Source organism: Lampris incognitus, chromosome 14 (genome assembly GCF_029633865.1).
Source record: "Lampris incognitus isolate fLamInc1 chromosome 14, fLamInc1.hap2, whole genome shotgun sequence".
NCBI classification, from domain to species: Eukaryota; Metazoa; Chordata; class Actinopteri; order Lampriformes; family Lampridae; genus Lampris; species Lampris incognitus.
The window spans coordinates 12,790,492-12,805,365 of record NC_079224.1 but is presented as its reverse complement, the minus strand read 5'-3'; the positions used below and the strand labels follow the sequence as shown (position 1 = coordinate 12,805,365).

The 14,874-nt window shown below is 45.6% G+C and overlaps 1 protein-coding gene across 1 annotated transcript in view; it reads right to left on the bottom strand.

Annotated features, from left to right (window-relative positions):
• abca4b (ATP-binding cassette, sub-family A (ABC1), member 4b) overlaps positions 1-14,874 on the bottom strand; it is a 77,688-nt gene that overhangs the window by 12,522 nt on the left and 50,292 nt on the right. The window contains exons 30-37 of the mRNA XM_056293357.1: positions 10,024-10,122; positions 5,144-5,425; positions 4,830-4,862; positions 4,495-4,600; positions 4,311-4,385; positions 3,588-3,757; positions 1,560-1,737; positions 318-433 (exon numbers count right to left, since the gene is read on the bottom strand). Of these exons, the coding sequence (XP_056149332.1) occupies positions 318-433; positions 1,560-1,737; positions 3,588-3,757; positions 4,311-4,385; positions 4,495-4,600; positions 4,830-4,862; positions 5,144-5,425; positions 10,024-10,122 (1,059 nt within the window). The remainder of the gene's footprint in view (positions 1-317; positions 434-1,559; positions 1,738-3,587; positions 3,758-4,310; positions 4,386-4,494; positions 4,601-4,829; positions 4,863-5,143; positions 5,426-10,023; positions 10,123-14,874) is intronic.

Below are 14,874 nucleotides of genomic sequence, written 5' to 3'. Positions count from 1 at the left end.
CACCTAGGGACAATTTAGTACATCCGATTCACTTGACCTACATGTCTTTGGACTGTGGGAGGAAACCAGAGCACCCGGAGGAAACCCACGCAGACACGGAGAGAACATACAAACTCCACACAGAGGACAACTCCGGACGACCTCCAAGGTTGGACAACCCCGGGGTTCGAACCCAGGATCTTCTGGCTGTGAGGTGACGACGCTAACCACTGCACCACCGTGCCACTCAATATGTATATTGTATGATAATAATATGTGCATTATGTGTTTTTTCTTTGTGCGAGTAAATATTGTCACCAATATTAAACAAGTCTTACCCATACAGCAGGAGTAGGGCAACGAGTGCTGGCAGGTTTGTTGGTGATGTGTAGCACTTTTTGTTGAAAGCCATGAAAATGCCAACCACCATTGCAGTGCTCATAAAGTAGTTTATCTGGGGAAGAAATGCAATATTCAAATGCAATATCGCACGGGGGGAGGGGGAGGGGGGGAGCATTCAGTGGAAATAACCATACTATCCACAATTTATTTGGCAGGCAGAGCTTTTTTTATTGTATGCCTCGAACGACATACAAAACGTGTGATTACTTTTCAGATTTCATCAGCCATCAAACACAAAACATTTCTAAGGGGAAAAAGAGGTGATAGGTGAAGTGGTTAAAGCATTCCAGGTCTGAATGGGGTACTATCGGGGGTTTTGTTTTTCTAATTCTAATTATTTCTTGGCATAATACAATAATAGAATAATGTAAATAATAATATGGTCAGTAGTGGGAAGACAGTGTTTTTTTTTTTTTTACATTTTCTCCCCAATTGCATCCAGCCAATTATCCCGCTCTTCCGAGCCATCCCGGTCACTGCTCCACCCCCTCTGCCGATCCGGAGAGGGCTGCAGACTACCACACGCCTCCTCTGATACATGTGGAGTCGCCAGCCGCTTCTTTTCACCTGACAGTGAGGAGTTTCACCAGGGGGACATAGCGCATGGAAGGATCACGCTATTCCCCCCAGCCCCACCCCCACCCCAAACAGGCGTCCCGACTGACCAGAGGAGGCACTAGTGCAGCGACCAGGACACATACCCACATCCAGCTCCCCACCCACAGACACAGCCAATTGTGCCTGTAGGGATGCCTGACCAAGCTGGAGGTAACACGGGGATTCGAACCAGTGATCCCCACGGTGGTAGGCAACGGAATAGACCGCCACGCCACCCGAATGCCTGCGATGACATTGTTTCTGGAGGCAGTGCCATACATGGGCCCTGAATGCAAATAGCTACTGCGTTACGTAATCTGAAGCATGCATCAATAACTGTATCATTATCAACACGAGGTGAACAGACACTCGTTCTGTAAGTATTTACAGCTCCCCAGATAATATCGTCTCTTCACAAAGGTCAAAGTCTACATACTGTCAAAGTAAGGATGCAGCTTTGCATCAAAATTGGAAAACAAGGAATTTTTAGTCTCAAAGTTCGATGGGGTCACTATGTCCAACTTACAGACATCATCACTGACAGTGATGATTTATCGTTGTTTTTGAATAGCACTGCCTACCATGTCCCAGAAGAAGTTGGCCACCCAGTAGATCAAGGGGCTGACCCCACTGACAAACTGGAGGTGCTTGGCCTTGGTCACGCGCTCCTGGATGAGGTAGAGGACGAAGCTGGCAGGGATGAAGGACATGGCGAAGATGACACAGATGGCCACCACAGCATCCACCGATGTGGTCAACCTGAGGAAAAAGGAGTGACAGCGTATTACCTCTGGCTTTGTCGGGCGTCCCTACAGACACAATTGGCCGTGTCTGCAGGCAGGAAGCCAGATGTGGGTATGTGTCCTGGTCGCTTCACTAGCACCTCCTCTGGGTCGGTCGGGGAGCCTGTTCATGTGGGTAGGGGGAACTTGGGGGAATAGCGTGATCCCCCCCACGTGCTACGTCCCCCTGGTGAAACTCCTCACTGTCAGGTGAAAAATAGTGGCTGGCGACTCCACATGTATCAGAGGAGGCATGTGGTAGTCTGCAGCCCTCCCTGGATCGGCAGAGGGGGTGGAGCAGTGACCAGGACAGCTCGGAAGAGTGGGGTAATAGGTTGGATACAATTGGGGAGAAAAAGTGGGAAAAAAATTCATTTAGATCTTTTTCTGGCTGAACGCTCGATCAATTAGTCACTCAAACTTGATCTGTATAGTTTTCATTTTGTACGCTAAAATCCAGTGCAATGGACTTTGCATAAGAGCAAATGTGCCAAAATAAAAAAAACAAAAAAAACAAAGAAAAAGATGCACAAAACATAATATGAGAAAATACAAACATATAAATACATAAAATATGTAAGTGATGACTACATAAGGAGAAACAGCTGGAAAATACCCTGCACAAAATTAAAAGATGTGCCAATATCTGACATGCTGACTCTTTGCTGCCCATTACACATTCCCATAAAAACCTGTTTGAAAATGTACTTGCTAAATGATGCTGATATGATTCAAGTCCATCAGACATGCTAAGACAGTTGTCCTCAGTATCACTTCAGACAGTTATAGCTTCTATCTGACCTGTTTGTTACTATTAGTCATTATACTTGGGGGGGTTAAAAAAAAGTACTAATGGGGCGTTCAGGTGGCATCCGGCAGTCTATTCCATTGCCTACCAATACGGGGATCACTGGTTCGAATCCCCGTGTCACCTCCGACTTGGTCGGCTGTCCCTACAGACACAATTGGCCGTGTGTGTGGGTGGGAAGCTGGATGTGGGTATGTGTTCTGGCTGCTGCACTAGCGCCTCCTCTGAGCGGTCGGGGTGCCTATTCGGGGAAGAGGGGGAACGGGGGGGGGATAGCGTGATCCTCCCATGTGCTACGTCCCCCCCGGCGAAACTTCACTGCCAGGTGAAATGAAGTGGCTGGCGACTCCACATGTATCGGAGGAGGCATGTGGTAGTCTGCAGCCCTCCCCAGATCAGCAGAGCGGGTGGAGCAGCAACCGGGATGGCTCAGAAGAGTGGGGTAATTGGCCGGATACATCCATCCATCCATTATCCAAGCCGCTTATCCCAACCGGGGTCACGGGATGCTGGAGCCTATCTCAGCAGTCATTGGGCGGCAGGCGGGGAGACACCCTGTACAGGCTGCCAGTCCATCACAGGACCAACACACACACACATTCACACCGAGGGACAATTTAGTACGCCTGATTCACCTGACCTACATGTCTTTGGACTGTGGGAGGAAACTGGAGCACCCAGAGGAAACCCACGCAGACATGGGGAGAACATGCAAACTCCACACAGAGGACGACCCAGGATGACCCCCAAGGTCTGACTACCCTGGGGCTCAAATCCAGGACCTTCTTGCTGTGAGGCGACCACGCTAACCACTGCGCCACCGTGCCGCCCTGGCCAGATACAAATGGGAAGAAACGGGGGGAAAAAAATCCAAGAAAAAAAAGTACTAACAGCTAATAAAATGGCATATTATCTTCTGCTGCACGAAACTCTGGCGGTGAAACAGTTAAACATGCACAGGAAACATGCTGAATTACAAAAGCACTCAGTTCTGTTGAATTACAGAAAATCACACTTACACAGTGACCTCGGACAGCTGCTCTTTGGTGAGGTTGAGAGGATGGTTAATGGCGGTAATGCCGTACTCCACGGGGTTGGCGGAACGGGGCAGAAAAGCCCGCAGAATGGCATTATTGGCAACATTCATGAAAGCCACCACGGCGTGCCAGCCTTTGTTGTTATACCAAACCTGGTGAAACGCGAGAGGCTTGGTTAATGCAACAACACCCAGTAATGCCACGAATTACGATAAACGATTTGGAGTAAAAACACAACAATTATGTCATGATTTCTGGAAGGAGACATTGCTGTTGAGTTTTTCAAAGTTTTGTTTTTTTTTGGTGTTTTGAACAACACAAGCTGAGTGCCATCCGGTTCCAGCGTATTAAAGAGAAGGCAGACATCGCTATGGCCGATATCTCCAAAACTTGGCAACTCACACCAAAACATGAACAGGGCTCATCTGTGATCCCGGGTCAAAGCTCATAAATTAATTTCTAATGTCTTGCCACCGTGACCCCTGTTTAATTGAAATGTTTTCAAAGACTTGAATTAAAAAAAAAAGAAGAACAGAAATAACTTTTACAAATGACTTTCTGACACTTTCCTCTCATCCCAAAGCATCCGGCATTAAATGGATTTTCCTATTTGGTAAATCTCACCCATACGCTATGTCAATAACACAACAAGCCATCAAATTATTTGCAAATACCATTCGGCCCAACAGTCCATCCTGCACTTACCTTTACATTGAATTCACTCTCCATGTATCTGAGGAAGGGACCGATGTCTTTCAGAGCAAGTCTAGAGTAGTAACCCTTGGGAGGACAACACCCATTATTAACATTATAAACTTACCGTTCAACATTTTACCTGTAGATGTCAACACTGGTACCAAATACTCGTTTTCATTAAAATAGTGAGTACCCCTGTGATGTTGAGCATCTGTCCCAGCTGATGAAAAACACTGCGGATGTTTTGGGGGTCTACATCTAGGATGGGCAGCTGTCCTCCGACTGACAGACCTCCATATCTGAGGATTGAAAAGACTTATTTTCACAACACCAGAGCCATTTGTAACATTGTTTTGGAAAAAATGCTATATGAATAAAGTTATTATTATTATTTATAATATCTTATAACCTACTTTACTCTTCCAAGTCATGTAACTTGCTAAAACCACTAGAGGGCGACAAACTAGGTCATAGACAGGAATGTAAAGGTTTTTTGTTGTTGTTTTGTTTTGTTTTTTTACCCATTACCTTTGTTCGTTCACCCAATATTTGCTCTTCAAACTGTGAATAAGAATTTAAAAAAAGAATGAGTTAAAAGTGATGTGGTTACATTGAATAGCCCATTGTACATGGTCAATCAAAATGAGTTGGTTTATAATCAAAGTGAGTCTATGGACACACACACACACACACACACACACACACACACACACACACACATACACACATTCCTGTGTTCAGTTCACTCGTGCTTTTGGGGTTTTATAAGATTGTCTGGGTTGTCATTTGAGTCATCTTCATGTTATCTTTTTTTTTTTTTTCCCAGCTGCAGATGGACATACCTGGTCCTGATGAGACTCGAGTAGGTTTTAACCAGGTAGTCAGAGATGTTCCTGTTCGTCAGGTCCAGCATGGTGTCTCCCGTGACCTCTATCCTCTGGCGAGGGGGCAAGCCCCCTGCTCCGATTGGGCAGATGGGCATCATGGTTAGCTTCTTACCGGTGCTGCACTGGCAGGAGGGGGAGGGGTTTCGGGGGTGCCACTCGGGACTCAGTAAGATGTTGGTGACCACGGGGGAAACATCTGGCTCCTCCCACTCTGAAGAGCTGTTCCTACAAGACATGCTGGATGGAGGAGAAAGGAGAAACCGTTCAACCGCCTAATACCTGGTATTACCTAACGTTTCACTTCAACAGGAAACTTGGGGGGGGTAGTTTCTATTAATCTGAGAGGATAAGAATGTTTATTTAGCCAAGAAAGTACAAATTTACAATGAATTTGACTTGGAAGAGAACAAGGAATAAGCAGCATGATAATGTTAACCAGGCAATACTTCCCTGATCTGTATTTACTTGTCTCAATACATCCTTTTATCATTGCAGCATGTAGTAATACACAATGTGCAAACACTGCATAGTAGAAATCCAAAATCTGCAAATCTTCAATTTTTCAGGTGTTTTTTTTTGTTCTTGTTTTTTTAATGCTGTAAGAAGATATTTGTTACTGCCTTAATACGTAACTCCCTTTTCCCATTTGATCTACTACTACTACTACTACTTTCGGCTGCTCCCGTTAGGGGTCGCCACAGCGGATCATCCTGTTTCCCATTTGATATTTCTACATATATTAGATTGTGGCGGACACTAGGGGCTATGCCTCTCACCCAGCAGGACTGTGAGCTGGGGGCGTGGTTTACGTTCCCGGGCTCGCCGGTGCAGGGTTGTTCCTGCTGCAGTTGGTTTTTGGAGTTGAGGAATAAACACCAAACTCGCCTTGGTCTCCTGTGTTTTTCCTCATTCCTGCCACAAGATCCTCTTTTCTAGATATTCTTATATTATTTTGTTTTCTATCCTTTTATAACGTCTCATCATGTATATTGTCTTATTTTTGTGTGTTTATTTATTGATCGATTGCTTGTGTGCGAGGGTCCCACCAAGTTCAATTGTTTAAATGTGCACACTTGCTTGGTTAACAATAAAACTTGGCTCGGCTCATACGAGTAGGACACCTGGGTCTAGCAGACATAAAAATGCAATTTCTGCAGACTTTATGAGACTAATGAGTCTAGGGTGCAAATTGCAGATACTGTCGGTAGACATCTCATTGTGTAGAAGGTGTTAATGTTACCACCACAAATTCCAACAGTGGCGTCTCATGTTTCCAAATGTACTTTTTTGTTATCGGTGGATGAAGTCATTCACGTTCTGATCTCGGTTATGTAGTAATTGAAAAATAATAACAAAGTGACCTGGTAAAGTCATCAACATTGATCGTATTGAACCCCTGTATTGATTATATAATCAATAATAATGAGGCAAGCAAAAAATAAATAAATTAAAGATTGTCACTGAAACTACTTATATGCTACTTTTTAAACCTGATGTGCAATACAAATGTACAATTGTAAATGCACATATGACCACTGTATACTGTTATAACTTATTACTGATATTGTTATAATTATAACATAGGTATATACTATAGTATATAATTATGTAATAGATAATAGATAAATATAGAGTATATTAGTATGTAAGATAATATATTATATATAAACATAATAAGTTATAAAGTTATATTAGTATATAATATATAAGCAATGCAATATATGTATGTTTTCAATTATTCAGCGATAACAAAATGTATAGTAGTGACATATCTGTTGTGCATACATACTTACCTCCAGTATTCTATTTATTATTCCATTTATTTCTTTTTTATGTGTGAGTGGAATCGCTCTCTCTCTCTCTCTCTCTCTCTCTCTCTCTCTCTCTCTCTATCTATCTATCTACATTCCGTGTATGACATCACTCCTTACAGGTACCCACAGGTGTCAAATCCAAACGCAATGCATGAGACTGTCGACAATCCATTATCTGCATACCAACTAAGGTCTGTCACTGGTCGGCTTAATGTCAATAGTGTCAAACGGCCCATGTCAAATCTTTTTGTAATACACGTGTGAATAAGTTAATCATTGTAAATCACATTTCGGTGGCCTTACGCATACGAAATAGGTAGCAATTGTACAGAAAACTTTTTTACTTTTACTTTTTATTGGACTTCTGTGCGAGTCATGGGTTGGCCATAACAATCACCATGACTGAACATAAGGTAGTTCATAAGTGTACTTGGTACCAGAACATTTTAGGCTGAAGATCGGTGATAGACTTTGTGGTCATATCAACAGATCTGTGGCCGTATGTTTTGGACACTCAGGTGAAGAGAGGAGCAGAGCTGTCAACTGATTACCACCTGGTGGTGAGTTAGATCAGATAGCGGGGAAGGCTGCCGGACAGACCTGGCAAACCCAAACGTGTAGCACCGGTGAACTGGGAACTTCTAGCAGAGTCTCCTGTCCATGAGGTCTTCAACTCTCACCCCCCGGAAGAAGTTCTCGTGTATCCTGAGGGAGGCTGGGGACATGGAGTCTGAGTGGGACATGGAGTCTGAGTGGTACATGGAGTCTGAGCGGGCCATGTTCCAAGCCTCTATTGCAGATGCAGCAGGTAGGAGCTGTGGTCATAAGGTCATTGGTGCATGTCGACGTGGCAACCTAAGAATCCGCTGGTGGACACCGGTGGTGAGGGAAGCCATCAGACAGAAGAAGGAGGCCTTTTGGGCTTGGTTGGCCCAGGGATCTCCTGAAGCAGTAGACAGGTACCAGGAGGCCAGAAGGGCTGCAGCTTCGGCAGTCGCGGAAGCAAAAACTTGGGTGTGGAAGGAGTTTGGCGAGGCTATGGAGGAGGACTTTCGGTTGGCCTCAAGGAAGTTCTGGCAAACCACCCAGCGACTCAGGAAGGGGAAACAGAGCTTGACTGAGGCTGTGTTCAGCCGGGGTGGTGAACTGTTGACCTAGACTGGGGATGTTGTCGGGCGGTGGAAAGAACATGCTGAGGAGCTCCTGAACCTGGCTAACACGTCCTCAGTGGAGGAGGTAGAGTCTGAAGACTCGGGGGAAGCCCCACCCATATCCCTGGCAGAGGTCTCTGAGGTAGTTGAGAAGCTCCTCGGTGGCAAGGCGCTGGGTGTGGATGAGATTTGCCCCGAGATGCTGGAGGTTCTCCACATTGTTGGGCTGTCTTGGCTGACACGCCTCTTCAGTGTCACGTGGAGGTCAGGGACAGTACCTGTGTAGGGGCAGACTGGGGTGGTGGTACCCATATTTAAAAACGGGGGCGGGAGGGTGTGCTGCAATTATCGGGGCATCACATTGCTCAGCCTCCCTGGGAAAGTCTACTTTAGAGTGCTGGAAAGGAGGTGCTGACCGATGTCAAACCTCGGATCCAGTAGGAACAATGTGGACTCTGTCCTGGCTGTGGAACAACAGACCAACTCTTTACCCTTGCAGAAGTACTGAGGGAGGCATGGGAGTTTGACCAGCCAGTCTACATGTGTTTTGTGGACTTGGAGAAGGCTTACGACCATGTACCCCGGGGCACTCTGTGGGGGGTATTGCGGGAATATGGGGTAACAGGGCAGTTGCTACAAGACATTCAGTCCTTGTATAATCAAAGTGAGAGCTGTGTTCTCATTCTCGGCACAAAGTCAAACAGGTTTTTGGTGGGTGTCGGACTCCACCAAAGTTGTCCCTTGTGTTCGATTCTGTTTGTGATATTCATGGACAGGATCTCAAGGTGCAGCCAAGGTGAGGAGTGTGTCCATTTTGGGTACCTCAGAATTGCATCTCTGCTCTTCGCAGATGATGTCGTTTTGGTGGCTCCATCAGAACGCGAACTCTGGCGTGCACTGGGGCAGTTACTAGCTGAGTGTGAAATGGCTGAGATGAGAGTCAGCACCTCCAAGTCTGAGGCCATGATTCTCTACTGGAAAATGGTAGATTGCTCCCTCCGGGTTGGGGATGAGTTGCCTCAAGTGAAGGAGTTCGAGTATCTTGGGGTCTTGTTCACAAGTGAGGGTAGGATGGAGCGGGAGACTGACAGGTGGATTGGTGCAGCATCAGCAATAATGTGGACCTTGCTGCACTGTTGTGAAGAGGGAGCTGACCTGGAAGGCACAGCTCTCAATTTACCAGTCAATCTTTGTTCCAACCCTCACCTACAGTCATGAGCTTTGGGTAGTGACCGAAAGGGTGAGATCGCGGATACAAGCAGCTGAAATGAGTTCCCTCCGTAGGGTGTCTGGCCTCAGCCTTACAGATAGAGGGAGAAGCTCGGACATTCGGAGGGAGCTCGGAGTAGAGCCACTGCTCCTTCGCGTCGAAAGGAGCCAGTTGAGGTGGTTCAGGAATCTGATCAGGATGCCCCCTTGGCGCCTTCCTTTGGAGGTTTTCTGGGCACACCCAACTGGGAGGAGACCCCGGGGTGTCCAATCTGGCCTGGGAACACCTACACCTTGGATTCCATGAGGAGCTGGAGGGCATTGCTTGGGAGAGGGACGTCTGGAGTGCCCTACTTTGCTTACTGCCACTAAGACCCGACCCTGGAGAAGCGGCTGATGATGATGACAAAATATATATGAACCAGAATCACATTCTTTGTGGCCATATACACTTGGCCAATGCAGTTGATTCTGAATCTGATTCTGATCCTGATATTATCACCATGTTTATTTGTACCCTGTGTAGTCTGTGTCATTTGTTGTAAATGTGCTTTGTCTCCATGTTTTTAACTCTTGTCTGTTATTTTGGACACTGGATTAAGTATGAAACGCTACCTGTGTTGAATCCTCTCTTATCTGAGGAGCCATGATGGTCACTCACCCCAGTGGTTCTCCCTCCATGCAGCGTGTCCCCAGGCCTGGCTGGCTCAGCAGACCTTCTGCAAAGGCCTTTATCTTGGGGAGGAACGGCTGCTCATTACTAAGAAAAGAAAATGAGCAAATGACTGAAGGTGCAAACAAAATCCTGATGACTGATCCAATAGGTTGTGTCACGTTTGTGAAAAAGAGGTTGTTATTTCCATAAAAAACTGATGGTCCAATTTGTTAATTAAGTTTCCTTTATTAATCCCCTTGCGAAAATTCAGCTACTGCAAATTAAACCATCCTAGCTGTGATCTGCGTTGCTAGGAGCAGTTGGGCTGCCGCCCAAGTTGAAAGGCGCCAGGTAGGTGTGGACTCACAAGTCCTCGGTTGAGTGCCGTCATGTTGGAGTTCTCTGCGGAAAATGAGAGGGTTGCCTCTATACGACTGCGAGGCGCTGGGGGGGGGGAAGTTTCTGCTTGTTGTGTGTACTTATGCATCGAATAGTAGTTTGGAATAGTCGGCCTTCTTGGAGTCTCTGGGTGGTGTCTTGGTTAGGGTTCCACCTGGGGACTCTATAGTTCTGCTGGGGAACTTCAACGCTCATGTGGGCAACGATGGAGAAACCTGGAAGTTGCTACAAGTCATCCGGTTCTTGTATAACCAAAGTGAGAGCTGTGTCTGCATTCTCGGCACAAAGTCAAACAAGTTTTTGGTGGGTGTCGGACACCGCCAAGGTTGTCTCTTGTCTCCGATTCTGTTTGTGATATTCATGGACAGGATCTCAAGGCACAGCCAAGGTGAGGAGTGTGTCCATTTTGGGAACCTCAGAATTGCATCTCTGCTCTTTGCAGATAATGTGGTTTGTTGGCTCCATCAGAACGCAACCTCTGGCGTGCACTGGGGCAGTTTGCAGCTGACTGTGAAATGGCTGAGATGAGAGTCAGCACCTCCAAGTTTGAGGCCATGGTTCTCTACTGGAAAATGGTGGATTGCTCCCTCTGGTTTGGGGATGAGCTGTTGCCTCAAGTATCTTGGGGTCTTGTTCATGAAGGAGGGTAGGATGGAGCAGGAGATTGACAGGTGGATTGGTGCAGCATCAGCAGTAATGCGGATGTTGTACCGTACTGTTGTTGTGAAGAGGGAGCTGAGCAAGAAGGCAAAGCTTTCAATTTATCAGTCAATCTTCGTTCCAACCCTCAACTATGGTCATTAGCTTTGGGTAGTGACTGAAAGGGTGACATTGCGGATACAAGCAGCTGAAATGAGTTTCCTCCGAAGGTTGTCTGGGCTCAGCCCTAGAGATAGGGTGAGGTGCTCAGACATCCAGAGGGAGCTTGGAGTGGAGCCAGTTGAAGTGGTTCAGGCATCTGATTAGGATGCCTCCTGGGCACCTTCTGTTGGAGGTTTTCTGGGCATGTCCAACTGGAAGGAGACCCCGGGGTAGACCCAGAACTCGCTGGAGGGACTACATGTCCAGTCTGGCCTGGGAACACCTTGGGAGCCACCTGGAGGGCGTTGCTGGGGAGAGGTACATCTGGAGTGCCCTATTTACCTTGCTGCCACTGCGACCTGACCCCAGAGAAACAGCTGATGATACAGTGTATCCGGAAAGTATTCACACCCCTTCACTTTCCCCAGATTTTGTTATGTTACAGCCTTATTCCAAAATGGATTAAATTCCTTTTTTTTCCTCATCAATCTACATACAAATACCCCATAATGACAAAGCAAAAAAGGTTTTGTAGAAATGTTTGCAAATTTATTAAAAATAAAAAACTGAAATATTGTATGTACATAAGTATTCACACCCTTTACTCAGTACTTGGTTGAGGCACCCTTGGCAGCGATTACAGCCTCAAGTCTTCTTGGGTATGAAGCTACAAGCTTGGCACACCTATATTTGGGGTATTTCTCCCATTCTTCTCTGCAGATCCTCTCGAGCTCTATAAGGTTAGATGGGGAGTGTCGCTGCACAGCTATTTTCAGGTCTTTCCAGAGATGTTCAATGGGGTTCAAGTCTGGGCTCTGGCTGGGCCACTCAAAGACATTCACAGACTTGTCCCGAAGCCACTCCTTCGTTGTCTTGGCTGTGTGCTTAGGGTCGTTGTCGTGTTGAAAGGTAAACCTTCACCCCAGTCTGAGGTCCTGAGCGCTCTGGAGCAGGTTTTCATCAAGGATCTTTCTGTACTTTGCTCTATTCATCTTTCCCTCGACCCTGACTAGTCTCCCAGTTCCTGCCGCTGAAGAACATCCCCACAGCATGATGCTGCCACCACCATGCTTCACTGTAGGGATGGTATTAAAAAGGTGATGAGAGGTGCCTGGTTTCCTCCAGACGTGACGTTTGGCATTCAGGCCAAAGAGTTCAATCTTGGTTTCATCAGACCAGAGAATCTTGTTTCTCATGGTGTGAGAGTCCTTTAGGTGCTTTCTGGCAAACTCCAAGCAGGCTGTCATGTGCCTTTTACTGAGCACAGGCTTCTGTCTGGTCACTCTACAATGAAGACCTGATTGGTGGAGTGCTGCAGAGATGTTGTCCTTCTGGAAGGTTCTCCCATCTCCACAGAGGAATGCTGGAGCTCTGTCAGAGTGACCATCAGGTTCTTGGTCACCTCCCTGACCAAGGCCCTTCTCCCCCGATTGCTCAGTTTGGCTGGGCGGCCAGCTCTAGGAAGAGTCCTGGTGGATCCAAACTTCTTCCATTTACGAATGATGGAGACCACTGTGCTCTTCGGGACCTTCAAAGCTGTAGAAATTTTTTTGTACCATTCCCCAGATCTGTGCCTTGATACAATCCTGTCTCGGAGGTCCACAGACAATTCCTTTGACTTCATGGCTTGGTTTCTGCTCTGACATGCACTGTCAACAGTGAGACCTTATACAGACAGGTGTGTGCCTTTCCAAATCATGTCCAATCAATTGAATTTAATACAGGTGGACTCCAATAAAGATGTAGAAACATCTCAAGGATGATCAGTGGAAACAGGATGAACCTGAGCTCAATTTTGAGTGTCATAGCAAAGGGTGTTAATACTTATGTATATACAATATTTCAGTTTTTTATTTTTAATAAATTTGCAAAAATTTCTACAAAACCTTTTTTCACTTTGTCATTATGGGGTATTGTGTGTAGATTGATGAGGGAAAAAAAAAGGAATTTAATCCATTTTGGAATAAGGCTGTAACATAAAATGTGGGGAAAGTGAAGGGGTGTGAATACTTTCCGGATGCACTGTATAGTATATATATATATATATATATATATATATATATATACACACACACATACACACACACACACACACACACACACACACACACACCACAGTCACATTCTTTGTGTGCATATACACTTGGCCAATAAAGTTGATTCTTAATCTAGTCCTGATATTATCACCATGTTTATTTGTACCCTGTGTAGTCTGTGTCATTTATTGTAAATGTGCTTTGTCTCCATGTTTTTAACTCTTGTTTGTTGCTTTGGACACTGGATTAAGTATGAAACGCTACCTGTGTTAAATCCTCTCTTATCTGAGGAGCTGTGATGGTCACTCACCCCAGTTGTTCTCCCTCCATGCAGCGTGTCCCCAGGCCTGGCTGGCTCAGCAGACCTCCTGCGAAGGCCTTCATCTTGGGGAGGAACGGCTGCTCATTACTAAGAAAAGACAATGAGCAAATGACTGAAAGTGCAAACAAAATCCTGATGACTGATCCATTACGTTGTGTTGCATTTGTGAAAAAGAGGTTGTTATTTCCATAAAAAATGGATAGTCCAATTTGTTAATTAATTAAGTTTCCTTTTAATCCCCTTGAGAAAATTCAGTTACTGCAACTTAACCCATCCTAGCTGTGATCTGTGTAGCTAGGAGCAGTGGGCTGCCGCCTTCATGCAGCGCCCGGGGACCAACTCCAGTTCTTTTCCCATTGCCTTGATCAGGAGCACAGACAGGAGAATTAACCCTAACATGCATGTCTTTTCGATGGTGGGGGAAACCGGAGCACCTGGAGAAAACCCACTACAGACTAGGGATGTGAACATGCACTAAAATCTGTACACGTTTACACGGTGCAATGTCTGCTGTTTAAACGTGTACACGTTTCAGGATTTCTGTGAATTTTGAAAGTATGTCGGTGCTATACCGCTAGAGGTCGCTGTAGCCTTATTATTCCATAGAGTCACCGCTGTTAAGGTCGCCGATGTCGTATGACACAAGTAGGCTACACCATTTACAAAAGATTGAATATCTCTGGATGAGTATGCGTTAGAAACTTGCTGTTTTTTGTTTTGTTTTTTTGTTTGGGAGCTTACCGCTTCCACGAAGCCCTTCGGTGCGATCAGATCCCGCTGAGAAGCTTTCTAATCCAAACTCCCACATGGGGCTTCGCAGATTTTCACTAGCTGCCATCCCATGCTTCAATCGCGCTCGCACTTGTCACGCAGCAAAGAATGATGACATTATCACGCATGATATATATATATATATATATAAAAACCTTTATGTTTATCGGTTAGGGATTTTCATTAAATGGTTATGGTTTCATTTCCGTGTAAACGTGTACATGTGTACACTGACACACCCCTACTACAAACACAGGGAGAACATGCAAACTAAACACGGAGGACGACCTTGGATAACCCCCCAAGGTTGGACAATCCCGGGGTTCAAACCCACGACCTTCTTGCTGTGAGGTGACAGCGCTAACCACTGCGCCACAGTGTCACCAGTTTATTATGCAATAAGCCACCATGTCTATTATTTATTATCTTTATAGTTTTACATATTACCATTAACTTATCTATAGTTACAATTATTCATCAACTTGAGCATGAGTAAAGTGTAATCTTTTCTAAAGTAGACATCCACAT